Here is a 23115-nt window from a genome sequence, read left to right as displayed (position 1 = left end):
GCAGGGTTTCAGTTATAGCCGGTCATTTCTCTCGCCTCGCGCCTTTTCTTGTCTCGTCTAATTTGATTGTTTCGCCGTTTTGCCTCTTTGCTTCGACCAGGTAGCTTACGGTCTCTGGAGGTGAGTAGTGGTACCGGTAGTGATGGCTGCGTGCTTTTCGCTTTCTGGTTAATAGTCTCGCCTTCCAGAGGAATAGTTCAACCCCCAGAGATACTCACTGCATACGATAAACTACAAACTACGAATAAAATAGCTGAGACCTCTTTCGAGAGACTAGCAACGCTTACAAGGTGTTGAGAACTGTTGAGATTTGTCTAATCGAAGCAATCGATGGGACAAATAACAACATACACATCATTAATAAACAAATATTATATGTAATCATGGAAATGGTTTTAGTATATAAGGTAGCGAAATTGGTCAAATAAGGTATTTCAAGTTCTATTACCAACTATAGAACAAGTCTCTCCTTTCCACTGCCCAAGTGCTGCACAACAGGTTATGGGCCCAGCACTAGTGGAAAGGAGGAGAAACGGAATCAAAAGTGGACAGTCATCCAGCCAGGAAGCAGATGGAAGGACAACGAGCCGAAGCCAAGAAAAGTCAACGAGTCGGGAACGGTGGATGGTTGTAGGACCAGGATCCATCTGGAAGGTCGTCGGACTGGGAAGCCAGGTGGAGGTCGACAATCCAGGAAAACGGTGGTCGTCGGACAGGTACCAAGGGAGGTCGTTGGGCCGAATCCCTTGCGAGCTGCCCGGAATCCATAGGAAGGTCGGCGAGCCAGAGGAAGGTCGTCGTGCCATTGGTGAGGCGTCGGGCCAATAGAAGAGCGTCGAGCCGGAACCAAACAAGGTCGTCGGACCGGTGCCATGGAAGGTCGAAGGGCTAGGACCGCGAACGCGGTCGACGGGCCAGAGCTACTGGTAGGTTGTCGAACCGGAAAGCCATGGAAAGTAGGCGGGCCGGTATCATAGAACGTTGTCAAGTCTAGAACCAGGTGGTGGTCGTCGAACCAGGAGTCACTGGTGGACTTGCGAGTGGGGTACCACGGAAGGTTGCCAAGCCGGTGTCATGGAAGGTCGTCGGACCGGAAAGCCAAGTGGAGGTTGTCGGGCTGGAACAACTGGGAGGCACACGCCTCAGGAAAGGCATCGAGGCGAAGGAGAAAGCTTCGAGCCGCAGTAAGGAGACTGCGACGACCCAGAAGTAAGGTCGTCGAGCTGCAACAGGGGCGAGAGCGTCGTGCAATGAATGCGACGAATGAGTGCGTGCGTTGAAGAGGAGAAGCCCCATCTTCAAGAGGAGCCGCCGGAGGCAGTAAGCAGACTGCGAGTGTATATGTTGAGGAGGAGTGATGAGATTTGTCCAATCGAAGCAATCGATAGGACAGATAACATTCGACGACCTCCACCGGGATCTAGCACGACAACCTCTCAATGGCTCTGGCCCAACGACCTTCCATGGCTCTGGTCTCGGCGCTCATTCTACGGCTCTAAGCTTCCCTTCCATCGCGACGCCTTTCCTAAGGCCTGACGCCTCTAGTGGTCCAGCTCGATGACCTTCACTTGGTTTTCCAGTCCGACGACCTTCCATGGCACTGGCTTGACGACCTTCCGTGGTACCCCGCTCGTAAGTCCTCCAGTGGCTCCTGGTCCAACGACCACCACTTGGTTCCTGACTTGACGACGTTCCATGATACCGGCCCGCCAACCTTCCATGGCTTTCGCTACGACGACCTACTCTGGCCCGACGATCGCATTCGTGGTCCCAGCCCTACGACCTTCCATGGCACCGGTCCGACCGGCTCTCAGTGGCTCCGGTCCGACGACCTTGTTTGGTTCCGGCTCGACGATCTCCTATTGGCCCGACGCCTCACCAATGGCACGACGACCTTCCTCTGGCTCCCGGCTCGCCGACCTTCCTATGGATTCCGGTCAGCTCGCCTCCCTTAGCACCTGTCCGACATCCAATCGAAGCAATCGATAGGACAGATAACAACAAGAACGATCAAGGCAAACCCAGGGCAGTCGGACTATGACATCGCCAAAAAATTCAATGCCGAACGGGCCAGTAAGCAACCAAACTGGACATTGGAGACGAATGTAGTAGTCAAAGGACGTACCCGGACGGAAGTTATATTCAGGCTTGCAATTTCTCTAAAGAGAATCACCGAAGTGCTTGGTTTTCGATTCTCGGTAGAGATTCTCTGAAACGCACTGCAGAGATTTTCAACCGAACCTCTGTAGAGAATCTGTAAATCAACTCGACAGAACGAACACACACTACAGTGAAAAAATGTTTACACCACGGAGAGCGACAGCGACGGCAGCGAGCTTGGCTTGTTGCGTTTACCAATACATACGAAGTTGAACCACTCGCCCGAAACGCCCGAAACATTCATCGTTTGTTGATGATATTATTATGCACACCATCGTGTTTGTTTTTGTCTTTGCTTTTTCGTGGCTTGAACCAGTCGGTTCTGTGTTTTCACCGGGGTGCTCTACGGTGACAAACTGTCGTGTGTGTGGCTTTCGAGGAACGAAAAATCTCACCTGGGTGATTTGCAGCTATCGCACGGGAGTGTTTTATTCTCCGTTCTCCGTCTTTCTCGGAAGAGAATGGCATCTCTGGTTATATTTACAACGAGGTTCTAAAGAAGTACGACGGATGCATCCTCATGGATGACGAAACGTACGTGAAGATGGATTTTGGGCAGCTTCCTTTCCAAAAATTTTATAAAGCCACTGGTCGGGGTGATGTCCCCAGAAAGTTCAAATTCGTTTTTGCCGATAAGTTTGCAAGAAAATGTTTGATTTGGCAAGGTATTTGCAGCTGCGGACAAAAAACTTCGGTTTTTGTGACAAACAAGACTCCAAAATGTACAAGGAGGAGCACCTGAGAAAACGTATTTTCCGTACACTAGATCTCACAAAGAGGTCCTACAGTGGTATCGAGACAACCGGGTGGATTTTGTTGAAAAGGACATCAACCCAGTAAACTGCCCTCAATTCCGCCCTATCGAAAATTATTGGGCAATTGTCAAGCATAAGATAAAGGACGACTCGGATGTAGAAGAGATGAAGAGATGGTGGAACAAAATGGCCGCTGAGGTCAGCGAACAGGGTGTCCAAACTATAATGAGTGGTATTTGTTGAAAAGTTTGAGATTTCAACAAAACCACATCGATATATTTTTTTGTTGTTTTTCCTTTCAAGTGCAATAAAAGACCTACATTTTTAGTAGGTACAGTAGTTTTTCGATTTTATCACGCTTACTTCACCGTGATAATGGTAAAACTGTGAATTTAGCGAAACTTGAAACTAAAATTGAAAAACGGCAAATGGTTTCTGAATGATTTTCAAAAACAACGTGATAAAATCGAAACAATAACCGTAATAAAATAGAGCGTGAGTTTAGCAAGTATTGGAAAATCTAACAGTGATAAAATCGAAAAACTACTGTATATAACATTTTTATTTTGTTTACCTAGTTTCGACATAGATTCTTTTTAATGCGCTTTTTTCCAAACAATATCAAAAAACATCGATTTATAAAAATTTGAAAAGAAGCATTACTCTCCACTTTTACACAGTATATTATAAGAAATAATGTTGATTTTTGAAGAAAAACATAAGTACACATATTTTTGAAAATCAACGCCAATTGCTTCGCCGATAAAAAGTTAACTTATGCTCGATTTATCCGTTCAATAATTTAAAACAAATTGTAGAAGAATATTTGACAACCATTCATATTTTAACAAGCGAAACACATAGTGGCACTATTCATGTTTCGGTTACTGTACATTTCACATGTGTTCTTGCCCCCTATTGATCGCTCTTGTTACTCTATCACCGGAAATTGCTGGTTCAAGTCCTGTCGTTGAGCCGTTGTATCTTTTTCGAGAATTTTATGATATGTACGGCTTATGTTTTTCCTTTTCTTGATCCTCATGTTTCTCTAGAATTTTCCATCATCTTTGAAAATTTTAGATTACTATGTTTTAAAACATTCTGCGCAAAAAAAAAGTAACAATAACGATTGACTTGGGTTTATGCCGTAAACTCCGTCTAAAGATGAAAAACTCCATACAAATAGGTTTTTTTTTCCAATTTAGCATTCCTTTTTCTTTTTGGTAGGATTTAAAAATGACTTGAAAAGATGTCGGATAAAATACTGAATTTTATCTTTTAAAGGTCAAGGTCAAAATTTTGTCAAGGTTTCAAGTTTAATTAGTATAAAATTCAGGAAAAATATTCAGTTAGGCTTCCGCTTTTCCAAATCCGAATTGCCGGGCCTCTCGCTTAACCCCTGCCATCAGATTTTGTACAGCCACCTTGTCCACCTTCTTCGCCGCAGAAAGCCAGTTTGCCTTGAACTGCTGCTCGTCCTAAGCAGTTTTTTTGGTCTTCTTTAGGTTCCGCTTGACAATAGCCCAGTATTTCTCAATTGGGCGGAGCTGTGGCGTGTTGGGAGGGTCTTGTCCTTGGGAACCACCTGCACGTTGTTGGCGGCGTACCACTCCATGGCCTTTTTACCGTAATGGCAAGATGCCAAATCCGGCCAAAACAGTACGGAACAACCGTGTTTCTTCAGGAAAGGCAGCAGACGTTTATTCAAATACTCTTTCACGTAAATTTCTTGGTTGACTGTCCCGGAAGCTATGAAAATGCTGCTTTTCAAGCCACAGGTACAGATGGCTTGCCAAACCAGATATTTCTTCGCGAACTTTGACAGTTTCATGTGCTTGAAAATATCTGCTACCCCCTTCCTTTGCCGTATAAAACTCCTGTCCCGGAAGTTGCTTGTAGTCGGCTTTGACGTAGGTTTCGTCGTCCATTACCACGCAATCAAACTTCGTCAGCATCGTCGTGTAGAGCCTCCGGCATCGCGATTTGGCCGTCGTATTTTGCTTATCATCGCGATTTGGAGTCACTACCTTCTTGTAAGTCGATAGTCCGGCTCGTTTTTTGGCTCGATGCATGGTTGTAGACGATACACCCAGCTTATTCGCGGCATCTCGGAGAGAGAGGTTAGGGTTTCGCTTGAAACTACCGACAACTCTCTTTGTCGTCTCAGCGGCTTCTGGTTTTCGATTTCCCCCCGATCCAGACTTCCTGGCTGTCGACAAACGTTCCCCAAACACTTTAATTACATTTGTAACGGTTGATTTGGCAACTTTTAGCGATTTTACCAGATTTGCGTGCGAGTAGCTCGGATTTTCGCGATGCGCGAGCAAAATACGCTGCTCTTCTTCCTTGGACGGCATTTTGACAACTGAAGAGTGAATTTCAAAATCAAAATAGGAGAAACATTCTACACACACACACCTTCAAAATGAGGGGTGTTCAGGTTTTTTAAATGCAAAATTGAAAAAAAAAATACGTCAAGTTGATATTGACCAAATTTTGACCGTATCACCCTTTATTGAACTTAAAACCATAAATCAACCACAGCAGTAGTAAAAAATCTTGGTATTAAAATATATGACTCAACTGTACATAAGATCTACTTACTACACACTAATCGCCAGCGGCAGTGATTTAAATTGAACTGACAGCCAGAGTAAATATGGGACTGTAAAGTGGGATTAGTTCTGGTTTGGCTGACTAACATCGGGCGATGCTTTTTATTACATTCTTATTAGAAAAGAAAATTCACACCCTGATTTTGTGTTAGGGATAAAAGCCGTGTTTGTTTCTACTTTATAAGTAAAATAACAATGAAAAATTAAAATTTAAATTCAATCGAGAACAATAGAAAAAAGTTATTGAATTATTGCTTGTGGATCAAAATAAGAAATCTTTTTTTTTTCCTTTTATAAGTATCCAAATAAATCAGAGCGCGATCGTTTGCCCTCTCAAAAGATGAATGTCGCTCGAGACGACAAAAACAAAGCGACAATTTATTGGCAAATTGTTCATATTAATGGTCGGATGGCGCCTTTTCGATACATTCACAGTAAACAGATGTCGCTTTTTATCTTTCTACGCTATGGTTATTACCATTCTATAAATTTCTCTAGAAGTTGATTAACCTTCCCGAGTTTGTTAGCGATGTATGACTTCAAAAATTTAAATCTGATTTTTTTTTTCAAAATGACTAATGATATTTTCCTACCCCTTTCGCAGGTCAAAAAACGGCAGCAGCGAGTCACAATGATCATGGACAGCAAAAGCATCCCCTACAGCATAGTGGACATTACCGAGCCGGGCCAGGAGGAGGAGAAGGACTTCATGCAGAAGAACTCGCTGCACAACGGAGCCACCGTCAGTGATCAGACCCCGCGGCATCCGCTTCCCCCGCAGATTTTCTCCGACGGCGAGTACTGCGGAGACTACGACGACTTCGACCTGGCCAACGAGATCGACAACCTGGAAGTGTTCCTGAAGCTGGAAGCACCGAAGGAAAACGTCGCCCCGAGTGAGGTGAGCCCATCGCCGGCGGTTGATCCGCACAAAAACGGTACCAGCACCGAACCTGCGCAGGACCAGGCCCCGGCTGTTGTTGTTGGGGAACAGGATGAGGCGCCGAGCAAGGAAGACGACGGCGGCGATGGCGATGAGGACAAAGAAAACAAGACTGAACAAGATGAGGTTTGAGTTGTTTCCGCTTGAGCGACAGCAGCGTGACAAATATAGGAAGCCAGCAACAAACGATCTTCTTTGCTCCTATAATATTTACTTATATTAACCTGAACGCCGAACGGACTTGTTCCGTTTTTACTTTTCTGTTTTTGTAATTAAGTAATTTTGCTCTTTGGGTCGATTTCTCAAATTTTGTTTAGTTGATGTTGTACCTTCTAGCTAAACCGCAAAATTCAAGATGCTCGCTCGCTCGCTCGCGCGCTGTTGGCTTAAACCTGCTCGGCCCCTCGATCGATAGATAAGCATTTGAAGAGAGAGAGAGAGAGAGATTATAGAGTAGAAAACGATCCGCGTCCTTCGCCACGCCAGGAAGGAAAATATCGTGCAGATCGTTCTATTTTTTTTTTAATTTTTGAAACATTAATCCGTTTTGTTCCGTTATTTTACTGCTACCTAACTGTGTGCAACACAGATCGATTTTTTCTTAGATGAATAAGCGTGATGCAAACTAACAACAGAAAAAACTAAGCTGTAAATTACTGCGAAAATTGATTGAAATGCATGAATTGCCTGCCTAGAGTTGCTTTAACAGTTTGCAAAGTTTACCGATAACCTTATCGAATTTTTTTTTAATAATAGTAGTTGATCCATTAATACGAAGGCAACCATCATCTAATTTTGAAAACGGAACTGTTGCTCCTTCTGATAAGATAAGCTAATGCATTGTATCGATTGTTGAAAGCCCGATCAGGAAAGAAAAACAAAATTATATCAAAATGAGATATTTTGATATTTATTTTTCTGTATCTAAATGAGTTATAATTCAGTACTCGTAGGATGTTAAAATATCTCAAATCATATCAAAAAATCTTTACGAACATAGCTAAATTATATCAGTTTTTGATATGCTCCTATCAAGATTATATCTGGTTTAGAGAGCATAGTTTGATATTGGACAGAACAAATTATATCAAAATTATAACTTATCAAGATATGAGTGCTTCGAGAAAATTTTCTAGTGGAAGGTCAATAAACCACATTATTTGATAAAACCATGCCGCATTTTTGGTTTCCCAAAAATTTGATTCAATTTTATGAATCTGTTGAGCGAAACTCGTTAATGTAAGGTTTGAGCCGTTGACTTCGATGTCCGTGTTTCAGAAAAAGATGTACGTATATCAAAATAAGATATAATCATTTTATTTTAGGACAATCTGAAAAAAATCTTGATCATTGAATATGAGCTCAACCTCATTCAAGTTTGTCAATCAGAATAAGATATAATTCAGATTAGAGAAACTTAAAATCGAAAATTTGGAGTACTTTATTATAACTGAATCAGATGTAAATATCTTGGTGAGATATGTTTGAGTCATTATTTTGATATGCTCTCCTGATCGGGAGTTCAAGATATTACCCACAAGTGGTTGCCTGTTGATTCATTGATAAAAGTGAAGCTCATGTAGATAAAGAACCGACCGCTACTTTCCATTGGCTGCTTAAAACTATGAAAAGTTCAGGAACTGTTTGAAGTTTATTTTGCCCCTTGATTTTTGTTTTTACTATTGAAAGCTTTCAAATACACATTAATAGAAACAAAAATTCTCCAAGTTTATTAAAATATAATTTTGAAACCTTGAACAGGATTTACAGTATAATTCGTTGCATTATCGAGTAAACCGTTAAGTCAAACTTTCAAGTCCGTTTTCCCTTGAATAAATCCTTTAAGTCTTCAAGTATATTAGTCTTTATCTTTCCGTGCAATTGAAACATATTGATGCCTAGAACAGTTAAGCTTACTTCAACTCCATACAATATATTAAAAGAAAACTATCAGCTTACTTACTAACAATATTTAATCGAATGAAATAGATCAAACAAACACGATTAACTATTAGCATTGCCTTCCATTTTGAATTATTTTTCATACTAAAACGTTATAGTTGTTTCAAATTAATCATACAAAGACAAACAGCTGAAATGCTACAAAATCAAACTAATTTACAAAAACAAGTGTGTGCTTTGGTCGAATAAAAAACCATTAACATGATAGATGAAACTGTAAAAGGGATAAGAAAAAAATCCTATCAGACACAAACTATTCCACTAAAAGAAAAAAGACATTTTACTTATAGAAATCCCCGAAAACAACAAATGAAGCATTTAAAAGTGAAAGGATCGATCAATCCTTTCCCTTCCTTAGGTCGTTAAGAGTATTTACATTTGCAAAAAAAAAACAACATAAAACATCAGAACAAAATTTATGCAGAAGAAGAAAAAAAACAATTGGGGAAGTCATTAAGAGTAAAAAATAAAGGCAAAGCTCTGCGCTGCAATGTAAAACTTAAAAACAGATCGCATAACTTAACCGGACTAGGTAGTGATGCTTGTTTTGTGTGTTTTATTAACCCGAAATTGCCATAACCCAACAACGCGCTCACTGAAGCAATGCTGCAAAAACTTGCTGAAAAACTTCAGTGTTTGATTTTTTTTTTGTAAATCAAATGTTTGACCATCAAATTTTGATTTTTCCATTACATTTCCCTTGAATTCCCCAACACTGATCATCAATTGGCGTAATACGAAACCAATGCGAAACATCAACAACTGTCTTATCAAAACCCAAACCCATTCGAATCAACCAATTCACTACACCACACCTTAAAACTTTGTCAAACAACAATGTTTGAAAACAAAAAATAGCAAACGATAGCGAGTGACGACGCTGAAATAAAATCAGCTGCCGAATCAACGAGCCTTGAAGTTGAAAACCCGCAGATCGAACAAGACACTTCGATGAAAGCCGAATCAGACGTCGAAACAAAACACGAACTAAACGAAAGTGGGAACAGTGATTCCATGCAGCTCGACGACGACGACGACGAAGAAGTTGAGAAGTCACCTGCTAAGGAAGACGTAGTAGCAGAAGTTGACGAACGACCTAAAGTCGAGACAACGGAAAAGCAAGAACTTATCGATGGAAAGATCGACGAAGACACAACCGACAGAAAAATTCATCAAGACACGCTTGAAAACGTCGATGAACCCTTTGTGGAACGATCTGCAGAAATCGATTTGGAGACAGCCAAAGATCCTCCGCTAGAAGTTGTTGATGAAAATATTCTGGAAGAACAATCTGAAGAACCGATGTTGATCGATGAACAAGAGATTGATTCAGCACATAACACCAAAGAAGTAACGCAAAAGGAGGACGAAGATGATAGTGTTAAATCGGATAGTGAAAGCGAGGATGAGGAAGTCGATTCGGTAAAAGAAGTTTTGCCTAAGACCCTCGATTATGGAAGTGTTGGTGCGGACACTTTGCAGGTTCAAAGTTCGCTGGAAATTGACGAGGACGAGGACGATGAGCAGGAGCAAAAGGTTTGATGGCACCTGGCGCTGTTTCCTACATTTTGATGTTGTAATCGATGTTGTTCGTAAGCTTGATTGGTCGTTTTCTAAAAAAAACTAAACCGAAATCGAAACTTTCAATCAGAAAACTTTATCTGAAATGTGAATCTGGATTTGAAATCTTAATTCTTAAGGCCTTATCGGTGAATATTATATTCTATGAGTAATAACATATCAAGACTTGAAAAAACCTAGATGGATAGAAAAAGATTAGAAAAAAACCACGGTGATTAATCTTTAATTTCAAAATTCTGAATCTGGATCCAGTTTTCGAAAATGAAAACTATCATAACTTAATAACTAAATCTTAGATTTATATTAAGAATTAAAATCTGTTGGAAAAAGGTTTTAATCATCTTTAATTATCCCGATTAGGCAATGGAGATTATAATAATTTTTTTTAAATATTTTTAAAAGTGGCTCCAGAGAGAATTTTATGTTATGGAACTAAGCTCTTATGAATAGATTTATAATTTTCTTCAGTTATTGAATTCTCTGGGGCCAATTTTATACATAAAATATCTTAACACTCCGCGAAAGTTGAAGATACGCGTTAAGCGCTGTCCATTAAATAACAGTTTCATAATATTTCAAATTCTCTCTGGAGCCACTCTTGAACATATGCATAAAATCTTTAATATCCTTAATTTTGACCTCGATTTTATGTTGCAAATTCGTGAACACAGTGCTCGATTCTAGATTCAGTGTTCTTGTACAATTCATTTGAGAGAAGGTGTCTATGTTTGCACAGTCCAGGAGTAGTATTCATCATTATTTTGAAGTTCAGAAAATAAAATAAATGAAATTGAATGGTCACACTGCTGAAGATAAGTGGAGCGTCACCCGTGAGCTATTTTGAAGGGTATTAAATTTTCTCTGGAGCCACTAATACCATCTTTGAAATCTCTGGAGCCTTCTCAAGAGATAACAAAAAGAAAAACAAAATGGTACCTGATTTTGGAAGGTTTTGACATCTGCAAAACGTTTTATTTCATATTTTCAAGAATTTACAAAGATTTTCTTTTGGTTTAAAATTTCTTAAAGAATAGGTTTAGAAGTAAGTTGAAATCGGCTCTTATATTCTTAGCACCTCGGAGAAAGTAAATTTCGAAGGCTTATGTAATAAGACCGCTGACAGTAGATTGATATTTCTATCACTTTTTATTTGAAGAGAGTGGCTCCAGAGAGTGAAAAATTATGTACGCACAAAAATGTCTTCAAAGACCTTTGGTAACTGTGTTGATTCTTATTCACGAATGATTCAGAACTAAAATAATAATTCTCAGAATTCAGAAGTAAAATTAGAGTTCAGAATTTGTTCCGGAAAACGACCAATCAATTCTTTATTCATCCTCGCTATCGTGAAACGTTTGTGAGTTCACCTACTACTCTGTGCCATGCAGCCAAGAATTCTTTCGCAATTATCCTGTTGTCGACAAACTCTATAAGAATAACCAATCTTAATATTAAATATACAGACATATTTCAGTCATTTCCGCCAGTCACAAATCATTCTCCTATCGTATAACAATCGAAGTTAATTTGACTGTTCAAATTCGTTTCAAACAAATGTCGTCGCTAAAAAGTATAAAACTCATCAAAAGAAATTCCACCATTCATTGCGCAACTGACTTTCTTCTCGCTTTTCTCCCTGTGTACCTACACAGTCAGTCGATCGGTCGGATGACTTTGAATAAATATATATTCAGTTTCTGTTTTTCCTTGTCTTTTCCTGTTGTGTGTGTCGCCGTTTTGTGATGTTTATTTTTGCAGGCCAAAAACACTTGTTCTGCTTTTTTTTTTGTGTGCGACTTTGTGTGGATGCGTCAATTTTTTTAAACGGGTTTTTCTAGCCTTTCGGGAAGCTTCCGCTAAATTAAATACGTACTAAACATCTTGTGTGCGCTTTGTTGAATTCTGGGGACAACATGCGTTGTTAGATAATTTTTTTGGTTGCTGTTTCTCTGTCTTTCTATTACGACAAAACAGTTGTTCCCTCAATCGAAAGTGCGCTCGCTTGCCCCATCATGCTCTTGCAGGAACATTCAACAAAGGGTCGTTCATAAACTATGCCGGAAAGAAAATCGAATCAATTACTTGTCTGTCTTGTAAGACTGTGTATATATTTTTCAGGTTTTTCTTATTATTCATCAGGTTTCCTTCCTTAGCGGAGTAGGCAGAACTTATATCGAGATTCTTTCGATGTGTTTCGTTAATTTTTTAAAGTAATTACTAAGCCGAAGAAATTTGCATGTTTTTACCTAGGTCAGGCAAATAGAAATTTTGCTGCAGCATTTTTGCAGCATTTTTTACTTTTCGACAGAAAAATGAGCACTTTTTGAAAAGATTTGTAATCGTTTATGATAAAAGTTCGTGCCGGAACCGATGCTTGCTTACTGGTCGGTGATTTAATTAGATCAAATTGACATTTGAGCGCATTTTTTGTTTTTTTTCTTATGTTTTCCATCCCTGCACTCTAATTCTCCTTGACTCAGATTTGAAGGAAAACAATTCAAAATGCGCCAAAACTGGGAAAACTCAAAATTTGATTAGAACGGCACAACTCAGAAATGAATAGTAGGGGTGTTCGTGAATTCTGAGTTATTTTCAATCAGGCATTTTAAAGGTGCGTCTTAACGGTCTGAGCCAAAACAACTCAGAATTTTTAAAATTTTGACACGGTTTCGAAAGGGATTATAAATTTTTGAGAAATAAATTGAAATTTCGAATGAAACAAAATTAATTAAAAAAAAAGTCAGAAAATAAGTTTATTTCCCGTCGTAAATTTTTCACCTTATTTGATGTGTGACAACAAGCATATACCATATTCTGATGTTGACGAGTATAGCATATTTCTGACTCCTGACAATTCGACAAAATATTCGATGATGTACAAGCACTGGTACAAGGGAGCGTACGGTATTGTCTACTTCTCTATCGGTACTTTTATCACGACTGTTCATGTACCGTGTAATCTGCCTAACCTTCCGGTAGTACCGATCCTGGCTGTTCTTCGTGCTAACTCGATTGAGGATTGCTGCGGATAGGAACAAGATTCCCCTGCGGCATCCGACTGGAATGTACCTGTATAGGAAAAGCTAGATTGAGTATGGCTGAAAATAAACAAAACTCGTGAATTTTAAAATCTTACCTTTTATCGTCGTAGTGGATGATCAGCAACCAGCATTTTCTTCGTTCTCAAATACATTCTCAGTCCTAAAGGCATCTGCTGTTCAGCCGGAACTTCCACCGATCCCAGTGGCGAAAAGCTGCGCCGCATCCGTTGGAAATTAACCTAGAGGGGAACAAAATAAATAGAACAAAAAACAAAACAAACTTAAATTTTTCCAGCTTTCGTTATGATTCCTATATATTCCTTTCTATAGAAAAAAAGGATAAATTGGTTGATTTTTTTATCTCTTCATTTGAAATAACATTAATTAATATCTAAATATTTTGTAAATATAGGGGGAACTTGTCTACTACCGGACAATTAAGGATTTGAGTCATATACCTCCAAACATTATATTTTTTGTTATTATATTTTCCTCCACTGATTTGAAGAGTAACAATATTACGATAAGGAAACTGCAGTACGAAATAAAATAGTTATCAACCAAATCCAAAAGTGATGAATGGTCACAAAAATAACTTGATCAATCAATGTTTGCACAAATGGCACAAAAATTTAGGAATATTTAGGCGATCATTATCGTAATATGTACTAGCCAAAATTTTTCAACGTCTAATATTGTTTTTTTTTTTTTTTTTTTTTTTTTCTTTTTCTCGGGATTTTCATCCCGAAGGATGATTCATCCCTCTTCCTTCCGGGGCAGTTGTTTTTGTTGTTGTCGCTTTTGTTTTGTTTTTCTTTTTACATTTCTGCAAAAAGATTGGTCATACGAAGGAATGACAGCACTTTTTCCTCCTCATCTGGGTCGTTGGACAGAATTTCTCGTAGGCTGTTTGCAAGTTGCCCGACTGTTCGGGCTTGTTGGTGAACTAGGCATTGCGTTAAGATGTGTTTAACAGTTAATGGCACATTACAGGCATGGCATACGGGGGAGTCTTCTTTTCCCATTAAGTGACCATGGGTCAGCCTTGTATGACCAATACGCAGCCGTGTCAGGGTTCGTCGTTCAAGGAATGCCTTCCGGTCGTTCCATCTTGAAGTGCAGTTCTTTACCTCTCTCAGTTTGTTGTCTCGGCATACGTTCCACTCATGGCTCCAAGCGAGAGAAAGCTGTTCCTTTAGCCAGTGGATAGCATCTTTGGGAGGGATGGGTATATTTGGTGGTTCTAGTTGACTGCCTTCAGTAGCTAATCGGTCTGCGATTTCATTGCCCGGGATATTGGTGTGTCCGGGAATCCAGCACAAGATTATGTTTTTCTGGATGGCAAGGCGGGATAAGTCATGGATCCAAGGATGCTTAATATTTCCGGTCAAAACAGCTTTTAGGACACTGGCCGAGTCAGAGAAAATTACAGACCCGGATTGGGGGCACATGTCTTCAGCTGCTTTCAGAATAGCGAAGGCTTCGGAACTGAAGACAGAACACTTAGAGGGTAATGCAAGTGCTAGGCTGCCAGTACTACAAAATATCCCGCATCCAACACGGCCATCAGCGGACTTAGAACCGTCCGTGTAAAGTTTGGGAAGATCTTTGTATTTTCTCTCGACGAGTTGAAGGAAAAAGGACTGGGCGATTACAGAACTTTCTCGAGCGCGTAATTTAGAAAGCAGGCTTAGATCCACTTGTGGAATTGGCGAATCGTATTTCCATTGTCTAGGTTCGGGACGAGCAGCTATTGCAGGGAGAGATGTGTTGTGCTTCTGTAGGAAGGTCTCAGCTCGTCTGATCATGGGGACAGTTGAGTCTCGTTGGTAGGATAACCAGCGAATGGCTTTATGCGTTAGGTTCTTGGATAGGACGTATTGAAAAGGATGTTGCCCACTTTCAGCCATTAGGGATGTTATTGGGCTGCTTTTAAATGCTCCGCTAATAATACGGATAGCATGGTTGTAAGTTGGTTCGAGACTATTAAAGATACGATCTTCTCCTCTACTGAACAAGCCGAGTCCATGAAGCATAGTTGGTAGGAGCCACCCGTGAACAAAACGGAATAAAGATGTGCGAGAACCAGCGCCCCTGGCGCTGCAAATTTTTTTAAGGATGTCCAGCTTTGAAATAGAAGACTGTCGGACTCTGTTGGCGTGTGAAACAAATTTTAGTCGGTCGTCCACCCAAACGCCTAAGATGCGGGTGGTGTGAACTAGAGGTATTGTTTTGTTGTCCATAGTGAGTGGCGGTAATTTGCTTAATCTTCGCTTCCTGTGCCTGAAGTGCATTAATTTCGATTTTTCGGGAGCGAACGTGAAACCCATGGTAGGTGCCCAGTTGGCTATTTTATCGACAGCTGTTTGTAACTTCTTTCTAGCTTGTTTGGGGAATGGTGAGACGGAGAGGAGGGTGATGTCGTCGGCGTATACTAGCATTCTAACATTATCCGGTATGATGTCGAACAGAGACTGCATTCCAATCAAGAAGAGCGTAGGGGCGATGACGGAACCTTGGGGAACCCCGTTTGTAATGATACGAGATGGGGATAGTTTTCCGTCGGTGAATACTCTTGCTTTACGGTCGGACAGGAAACTTTTAACAAAATGGCCTAGTCTTCCCAATATTCCCCATTCTTTGAGAGTTTTTAATATTTTGTGCCTATGAACCCGATCAAAGGCCTTTGAAAGGTCCAAAGACAGGCATTCAACATGGTGGTTTTTTCCGAGGGCATCGTCTAGGATACTTTCGAGGACTGTCAGGTGATCATCTGTTGAGCAACCAGGGCGGAAGCCGTACTGTCTTATATCCAACCTGTTGCTGGACTCAAGCACGGAGACGAGACGACGCTTGACCATTCGTTCCAAAATTTTTCCTGAACAGTCAAGGAGGGTGATGGGGCGGTAGCTATTGATGAGGTGTAGGTCCTGTTGCGGTTTTGGGATGGGGATGATAAGCCCTTCTTTCCATTGTTGTGGTATCACCCCGTTCTGCCAGATTTCGTTTAATATTTTAAGGAATACAATTTTGCCAATGGGTGGTAGGTTCTTCAACAGCGGGTATCCTATTTCGTCTTGTCCTGCGGATCGTCCTTTAACTTTTTGGAGGGCAGCACCAAGCTCCTCGAGGGTGAAATCGGAGTTGTATTGCAAATTCGAATCGGTATTAAAATCGATAGTGGTCGAGTCGTCGTTGGTGTAAGTACTAGTAGAGGAAACGGACGCAAAATGCTCGCAAAAAGAATCAGCTAACAGAGTAGGGTCATTGGAGTACTGTTGACCCAACAGGAGATGGTATCGACTGGTGCGGTTTGATCCATTCAAACGTTTAATTTTTTCCCAAAGCTTGGCGGATGGGGTATTGGGATTGATTTCCTCAACGAATTCTTTCCAGCAGTTGTTTTTAGCTAACTTAATAGCAGCTCGAGCAGCCGAGCGTGCAGCTTTGTACTCTTTAAGCGCGGTTTCCTTATTGTAATGGTCATTTGGAAGGCGTCTAAGGGCACGGAGCTTTTTTCGACGAAGCTTGATGGCTTGACGAACTTCGGGACCCCACCAAGGGACGGCAGGCTTTCCAGGCACGCCGGTTGTATGTGGTATGTACAAGCGTGCGGTGTCAAAGAGGAGCTTAGCGAAGGAATCGTAGGTGTGATGATTATATCCTTCAAGGGCACGGTCGATTCCGATTTGATAGCCAATCCAGTCAGCTTCCTCGTATTTCCACCGAGGTCTGGTGGCAACTTGGGGTGTGGATTGTTCCAAGGATATTACAATGGGTATGTGATCACTTCCATGAGTATCATTCAGGACTTTCCAAGTGAACTTTGGGACAACCTCCAGGGACGCAACACTCAAGTCCAAGGCAGAAGTGTTACCAGTTGAGGGGTCGATTCTTGTTGGCATAGTGTTATTTAGTGGGATAATATGGTTAGATGAACAAAAACTTTCTAGGAATGCACCTTTTCTGTCAGTTTGTATACAGCCCCAGCTAATGGAGTGAGCATTAAAGTCGCCCAGAATTAGGACCGGTTGGGGTAGCTGTCCAAACAATTCTTCAAGTTCATGGGAATATTCGTCAAAACTTGTTTGGGGTGAGATGTATAACGAGGCTATTGTTAGGTTGATTGGTGATTTGAGACGGATGCAGACCACATTAAGTGGAGAGTCAATAGTAATAGTAGTATAGGGGTATCCAGTTTTGACGGCTAGACCGGATCCTTGTCCGTGGTTTGTACTTAAGTGGAGAGTGTAATCCTTAAAAAAGTTTTGGGGTATCTTGTTTTGATATGTCAGGGTTTCTTGCAGAGCAAGTATGATTGGAGAGTAGTTTCTGACTAAAAGTTGCATTTCGGTGGCGCGGGCTCTCAATCCTCGAAGGTTCCATTGAAGTACAAATGAGATTTTTCTTTTTTGGGTTGGAGTTCTGGTAGTGGGGTTGTTGGACGGAATTGGGTCTATTGTTGGGATGTGGGTGATAGTGGATGGATTTCTGGGAATCGGTGAGTAAACAGGATTTATGTTTGGGGAGGAGTTCAGGTGTGCATTGCGATCGAATGATAAGGTATTATGCGAACTGGACATGTTAGAAAAAGGTAATAAAAATAAGTTTACTCACCAGGATGTGGAGGGGACTAGGTGTTTATTCGGGATTTCTTACTGGCCAAGTTGGGTTTGTTGGGTGATGGTTGAGATTGTTTCTTTCTGAGTTCAACTTCAGTTCTGGCACTTCGTTCCTCGGATGAATCTCGGTTGCGGCCTCTTTTAGGTGTTGAAGAAGCAGTACTAGTCTCTGACATCATGGTATCATCGGAATCTGTCGAAAATTCTTCGTCTTCGATATTTGGTTGGGGGGTTGTTTGTAGTTTGTTGAATTGGGCGGTGAGTGTGGAATCGGTCGAAAAAACTTCAGTTTCAATACTTGGTTTGGGGGTTGCTTGTAGTTTGTTGAGTTGGGCGGTGAGTTTAGAGATAATGTTTTCCAATTCTTTTATTCGTTGATCTTTCGCGACAAATTGATTGATGGTTCTGGCTGCTTCCATACGATGTTGAACGGAACTAGCGTTTCTGGCTGCTTCGCATCTGGAACGGAACTCTTTCACAGCGGCGCTTTGGGAGATGCCAAGATCAACACGGATACGGACAATAGCTTGTTCTTCCACCTGTTTGGGACAGGTACGGCTAGTAGCTGGATGCGGTCCTCCACAATTTAAGCAGAATGGATCATTAGTACATTTGGGATGGGAATCAGCAACCCCGCACTGCATACAAGCTTCATTGTGTTCGCAGCGGGTTTTTGTATGTCCGTATTTGCCACATTTGTAGCACATCAGAGGTCGTGGGTAATAGGGTCTGGTTTGTGCTCGGATGTATCCAAAATAAACGTGAGTCGGAGCTGTGGTTCCTTTAACGGTCAGAACCATGGTATTTGTGGGCTCATCCTTACCATCAACCTTTTTTACAAAACGATAAACCCGAGTGACGCCTTGATCTGCTAGTCCTTCTTGAAGCTCTTTGTCGCTCATGCCAAAAACTTCGCGACACGACACGATGCATTGGGTGAAGTTGAGTGTTGGGTGCATACAGATTACTATCGGGGATCCATCGATCAGCTGGTTGATTTTAATCAATTTTTCGGCTTGCTGGTGGCTGCGAACCTTGAGAAGATAGCTGCTACCTCCTTCGGTTGGTTTGGCAGAATCTATTCGTCCAACAGCTTGGTCCACTGTCTTGGCGATAATAAACGGGTTCGGGAGCTTGCTGTTGCCTACTGGTTTCAGGATAAGAAACTGGGCGTCACCGTGAGTGCCCGCGGAATCCATCCAGGCAGGCATCGATCTTCTGTTGCTTTGGCCTGGAGGGCCAGTTTGGCCACCCCATGGTGGATTTTTATCCACCGACATGGTGGTATCTTGTCGGTGAGATATCACTCGCGACGTAATACTACGAAGCACAAATGAAAAGGAGACTGAAAAAAGTCACACGGATTAGATGTCCGTGTTAGTGAACAATGGCTCGAAAGAAAATTTAGTGGGAGAACGTATCGAATAGGAATCACGTCTGAACACCACAACGTTTCAGTGAGAACTGTCTAATATTGGTTAAATTTTGCAGATCAGATAACCATATTAGCCCACTATTTACTATCTTTTATGGTGTCAAACATTATTGGGATAATGCGTTTTGGAAATATTTATGTTGTCCAGCCATAGACAAGTTTTCCCTTTGTCGTTTATAAAATCTTTTATGTAAGTAACTAAAAGTTGTACTTACCGTGATTGTTACTTCATCTGCAACTCCCAGTTTCCTTGAACGGAGAAGTTTCTATGTTTCCACTTCCAGTCTCACTATTAATGTTCAACTTTATGACCAGGGCGAGATGTTCGTTTAAATTTAACAGACGGCCACTGCCCGCATCGGATCTTCCTATGTTAGTTAATGCTCGCCATAGTCCTGCTACTACATCAGGTAGATTGCCGGTGTCTAACATTTGATGCTACAGCCCCTGCCATTAGTGTTCCGGCGAACCTCGAGTTTCGAAACTTGAAATTTTATCCGACTACCGTAGCGATTCCTATAAGAAAAGATTAATTAGTTGAATTTCCATTTAAAATCACATTATTATTATTTGAATTCTAAATATTTTATTTATACTCACCATTATTTTTTCGTCAATCACTCCGAGCGTCGCATACCGACAATCATTTTGTGTTTTGAATCTCTCTGAGTTGTTTTTATCTATTTCGCTCGAAAAAGTGTGAGTCTTTGCTAAGCCCCAGGATTTGGAACTCGCTAGATGAAAACAACTCAGAATTTTGAAGGTTTTTCACTCAGTCTGTTTCATCTTCATACATGGTGCGACACCTGAATCGAAACAAAGCAGTCTCTGAATAATTTAAAATTACCGTGTGGGATATAACGGGTCGTTGTTTGCTCACTGGGTAAAATACCTTACACAGTAAATGAAAATTACCGAGTTCGGTAATTTTTTTACCGAAATCCTAACAAGTGTAAATCGTTAAACTGTTCGGTAATTTTTTCGGTCAAAAATAAACGAACATCGGTAAATCGATTCTTCATTTACCGATGTTCGTCAATTTTTTACCGAAAAAATTACCGAACAGTTTAACAATTTACACATGTTAGGATTTCGGTAAAAAAATTACCGAACTCGGTAATTTTCGTTTACTGTGTACGTTTCCCTGAACCTTTTCAATTGTATTACGCAGCAGCAATAAGACCTACGATCATTTAAAGTCATCTCAAGCTTCCATCGATATCTTGAAAGTGAAGCTGGATACTTTTAGTTTTGGTAAGTGACAGTTGTGGCTTTGTGGAAAGCCAAGGTCTTGTACTGAAAAATTTGTTACCACCATTTCTGAACGATTAGTATTTTTTGCCGTGGTGCTGAATGCCAATGAAATTGTGTTGAAAGTAGTACCTACTCTTTGTTTTTTTTAAAGCCCCTATCAATTAAATGCGATAGTAAATTTCCTTTCGTCGATATTCTTTCCGAAACCATCATGCAACACTTTAAAAATGGGGAAGTTGTATCTAACATTGTTTTAAACAAAAAATCAAATTTTTGATAATTTTTATGTTTTTGATATATTTATGATTTCATCACGCATAAAGCACCAATTGCAGTAATTTTTGGTTTTGTTCGGATTAAATTGTAAGCGTCAGATAACACTTCCATCGAGGTTGTAGTGATTGGTCGCGAGTAAATGTAGTTTTCAAATATCGCAGTTAGGGAAAATGATGGGTGATGGTTTTCCTCAAATAATGCAGCCTTCAAAGCCGACGACAGCGCCACAAGCCACCAGTATGCCAGGAAGCTTCAACACGTCACAACCAGAGAACAATACATGGTAGCTCGCGATGCTTGGCAACCATTCCGAATCGGTAGCGACGCCCAACGAATTAACGAAGGCGAAGCGATCGTGTTTGTCATAATGGGAGAGCAACGACCTGTAATTTCGAGTGAAGGCCGGTCAAATGCGGCTACCTGGTGCTGGCTCATTTCGATTATTACTACGAAATGTAGAAGTTATTTTTATTTATTTTATTTTATTTTCGTAGTATTCCTTCTCACAGCATAACTTGACGAACATAATTCCTAAAATTCACTCGGTCCATGGCAACCGTTCTCCAATTTCTCGGACATTTCACATTCGCCAGATCACGCTCCACTTGGTCTAACCACCTCGCTCGTTGCGCCTCTGCTCGTCTTGTTCCTACCGGATTCGTAGCGAACTGTTTTGCAGGACAGTCGTCTGGAATTCTCGCAACATGTCCTGCCGGCCATCTTTAACAACCTTCTAAGTACTGGGTTCGCCGTAGAGTCGCGCGAGTTCGTGATTTATCCTTCGCCTCCACACTCCGTTCTCTTGCACGCCGCCAAAGATGGTTCTTAACACTCGCCGTTCGAATACTCCGAGTGTACGCAGGCCCTCCTCGAGCAGTATCTATGTCTCGTGCCCGTTGAGGACAACCGGTCTAATGAGCGTCATATACAGGTTACACTTCGTGCGAGGGCTAAGTCTTCTCGACCGCAGGTGCTTGCACGACTTTTGCTGATTATTCGCCTCCGGATCTCGCGGCTGGTGTCATTGTCTGCGGTCACCAGTGAGCCGAGATAGACAAAGTCTTCGACTATCGCCAGCTCGTCGCCGTCAATCGTGACCTTGTTATTACTGGACAAGCGGGATCGGTCGGTCTCGGATCCGCAGGCCAGCATGTACTTCGTCTTGGACGTCTTAATCATCAATCCGATCCTTCCCGCTTCGCGTTTCAGTTTGCGATAGATTTCCTCCACTGCCGCAGATGATCTGCCAACTATATCAATGTCATCGGTCAATCATCGGCAAAGCAGATAAGTTGACTGGATCTGTTGAAAATCGTGCCCCGCATTTCGCCCATCGCTCGTCGAATAACACCTTCTAGCGCCACGTTGAACATCATGCAGGATAGACCATCACCTTGTCGAAGTTCCCTGCGCGATTCGAATGAACTCGACCATTCAGCCGAGATCCGCACACAGCACTGCGTTCCATCCATCGTCGCCTTGATCAGCCTGATCAGCTTCCCGGAAAAGCCGTTCTCGTCCATGATTTTCCATAGCTCGTTACGGTCGATCGTGTCGTATGCGGCTTTGAAGTCGATGAATAGATGGTGCGTAGAGACTTGGTGTTCCCGGCATTTTTGGAGGATTTGCCGTAATGTGAATATCTGGTCCGTCGTAGACCGTCCCTCCATGAAGCCGGCCTGATGACTTCCCACGAATCTGTTTGCTTGTGGCGTTAGGCGGCGGAGTAGGATTCGGGACAACACTTTGTAGGCGGCATTGAGTCAACACTTTGTAGTTCTCACAGTCCAATTTGTCGCCCTTCTTGTAGATGGGACATATTACCCCTTCCTTCCACTCCTCCGGTAGATGTTCTGTGTCCCAGATCCGGACTTTCAACCGGTGTAGGCAATCAGCTTACTTGTCTGCGCTCATTTTGATGAGTTCAGCTGCGATGCCATCCCCCGATTGGTTGCTATTCAGCTGACGAATGGCTTCCATTACTTCACTCATCGTTGGGAGTGACTCTCCTAAGTCGTTGGCTACGCCGGCGATGTACATTCCCCCACCATCTTGATCTCCTGCATGTGAGCCGTTCAGGTGTTCATCGAACTGCTGCTTCCACCTTTTAATCACCTCACAATTGTCCGTCAGGATCCCCAGTTCTTATTCCGGCACATTCCGGCTTGCAGCACAAAGCCTTTGCGGGATGCGTTGAGTTTCTGATAGAACTTTCGTGTTTTTTGGGAACGATGCAGCTGCTCCAACTCCTTGAGCTACTCCTCCTCCAGGCGGCGCTTTTTCTCCAGGAAAATTCGGACCCGCTGCCTCTTGCGCTCTCGGTGATTTTCCAAATTTCGGCGGGTGCCTCTTTCGTCTATCACCCTCCTACACTCCTCGTCGAACCAGTCGTTCCGTCGAGTTCGTTCCACATGCCCGATGACGTTCTCCGCAGCACCGTTGATGGCTGTCTTTATGGTATCCCAACAGTC

At 41.7% G+C, this 23115-nt stretch overlaps 1 protein-coding gene across 1 annotated transcript in view; it reads left to right on the top strand.

Annotated features, from left to right (window-relative positions):
- The window catches only part of LOC129751759 (glutamic acid-rich protein), a 75907-nt gene that overhangs the window by 45576 nt on the left and 7216 nt on the right, over nucleotides 1-23115 (top strand). Inside the window, exons 2-3 of the mRNA XM_055747450.1 lie at nucleotides 6135-6599; nucleotides 9294-9971. Coding sequence (XP_055603425.1) covers nucleotides 6135-6599; nucleotides 9294-9971 — 1143 coding nt within the window. The remainder of the gene's footprint in view (nucleotides 1-6134; nucleotides 6600-9293; nucleotides 9972-23115) is intronic.

Source organism: Uranotaenia lowii, chromosome 3, assembly GCF_029784155.1.
Source record: "Uranotaenia lowii strain MFRU-FL chromosome 3, ASM2978415v1, whole genome shotgun sequence".
Lineage (NCBI taxonomy): Eukaryota > Metazoa > Arthropoda > Insecta > Diptera > Culicidae > Uranotaenia > Uranotaenia lowii.
This window is presented reverse-complemented; position numbering and strand designations above follow the sequence as displayed.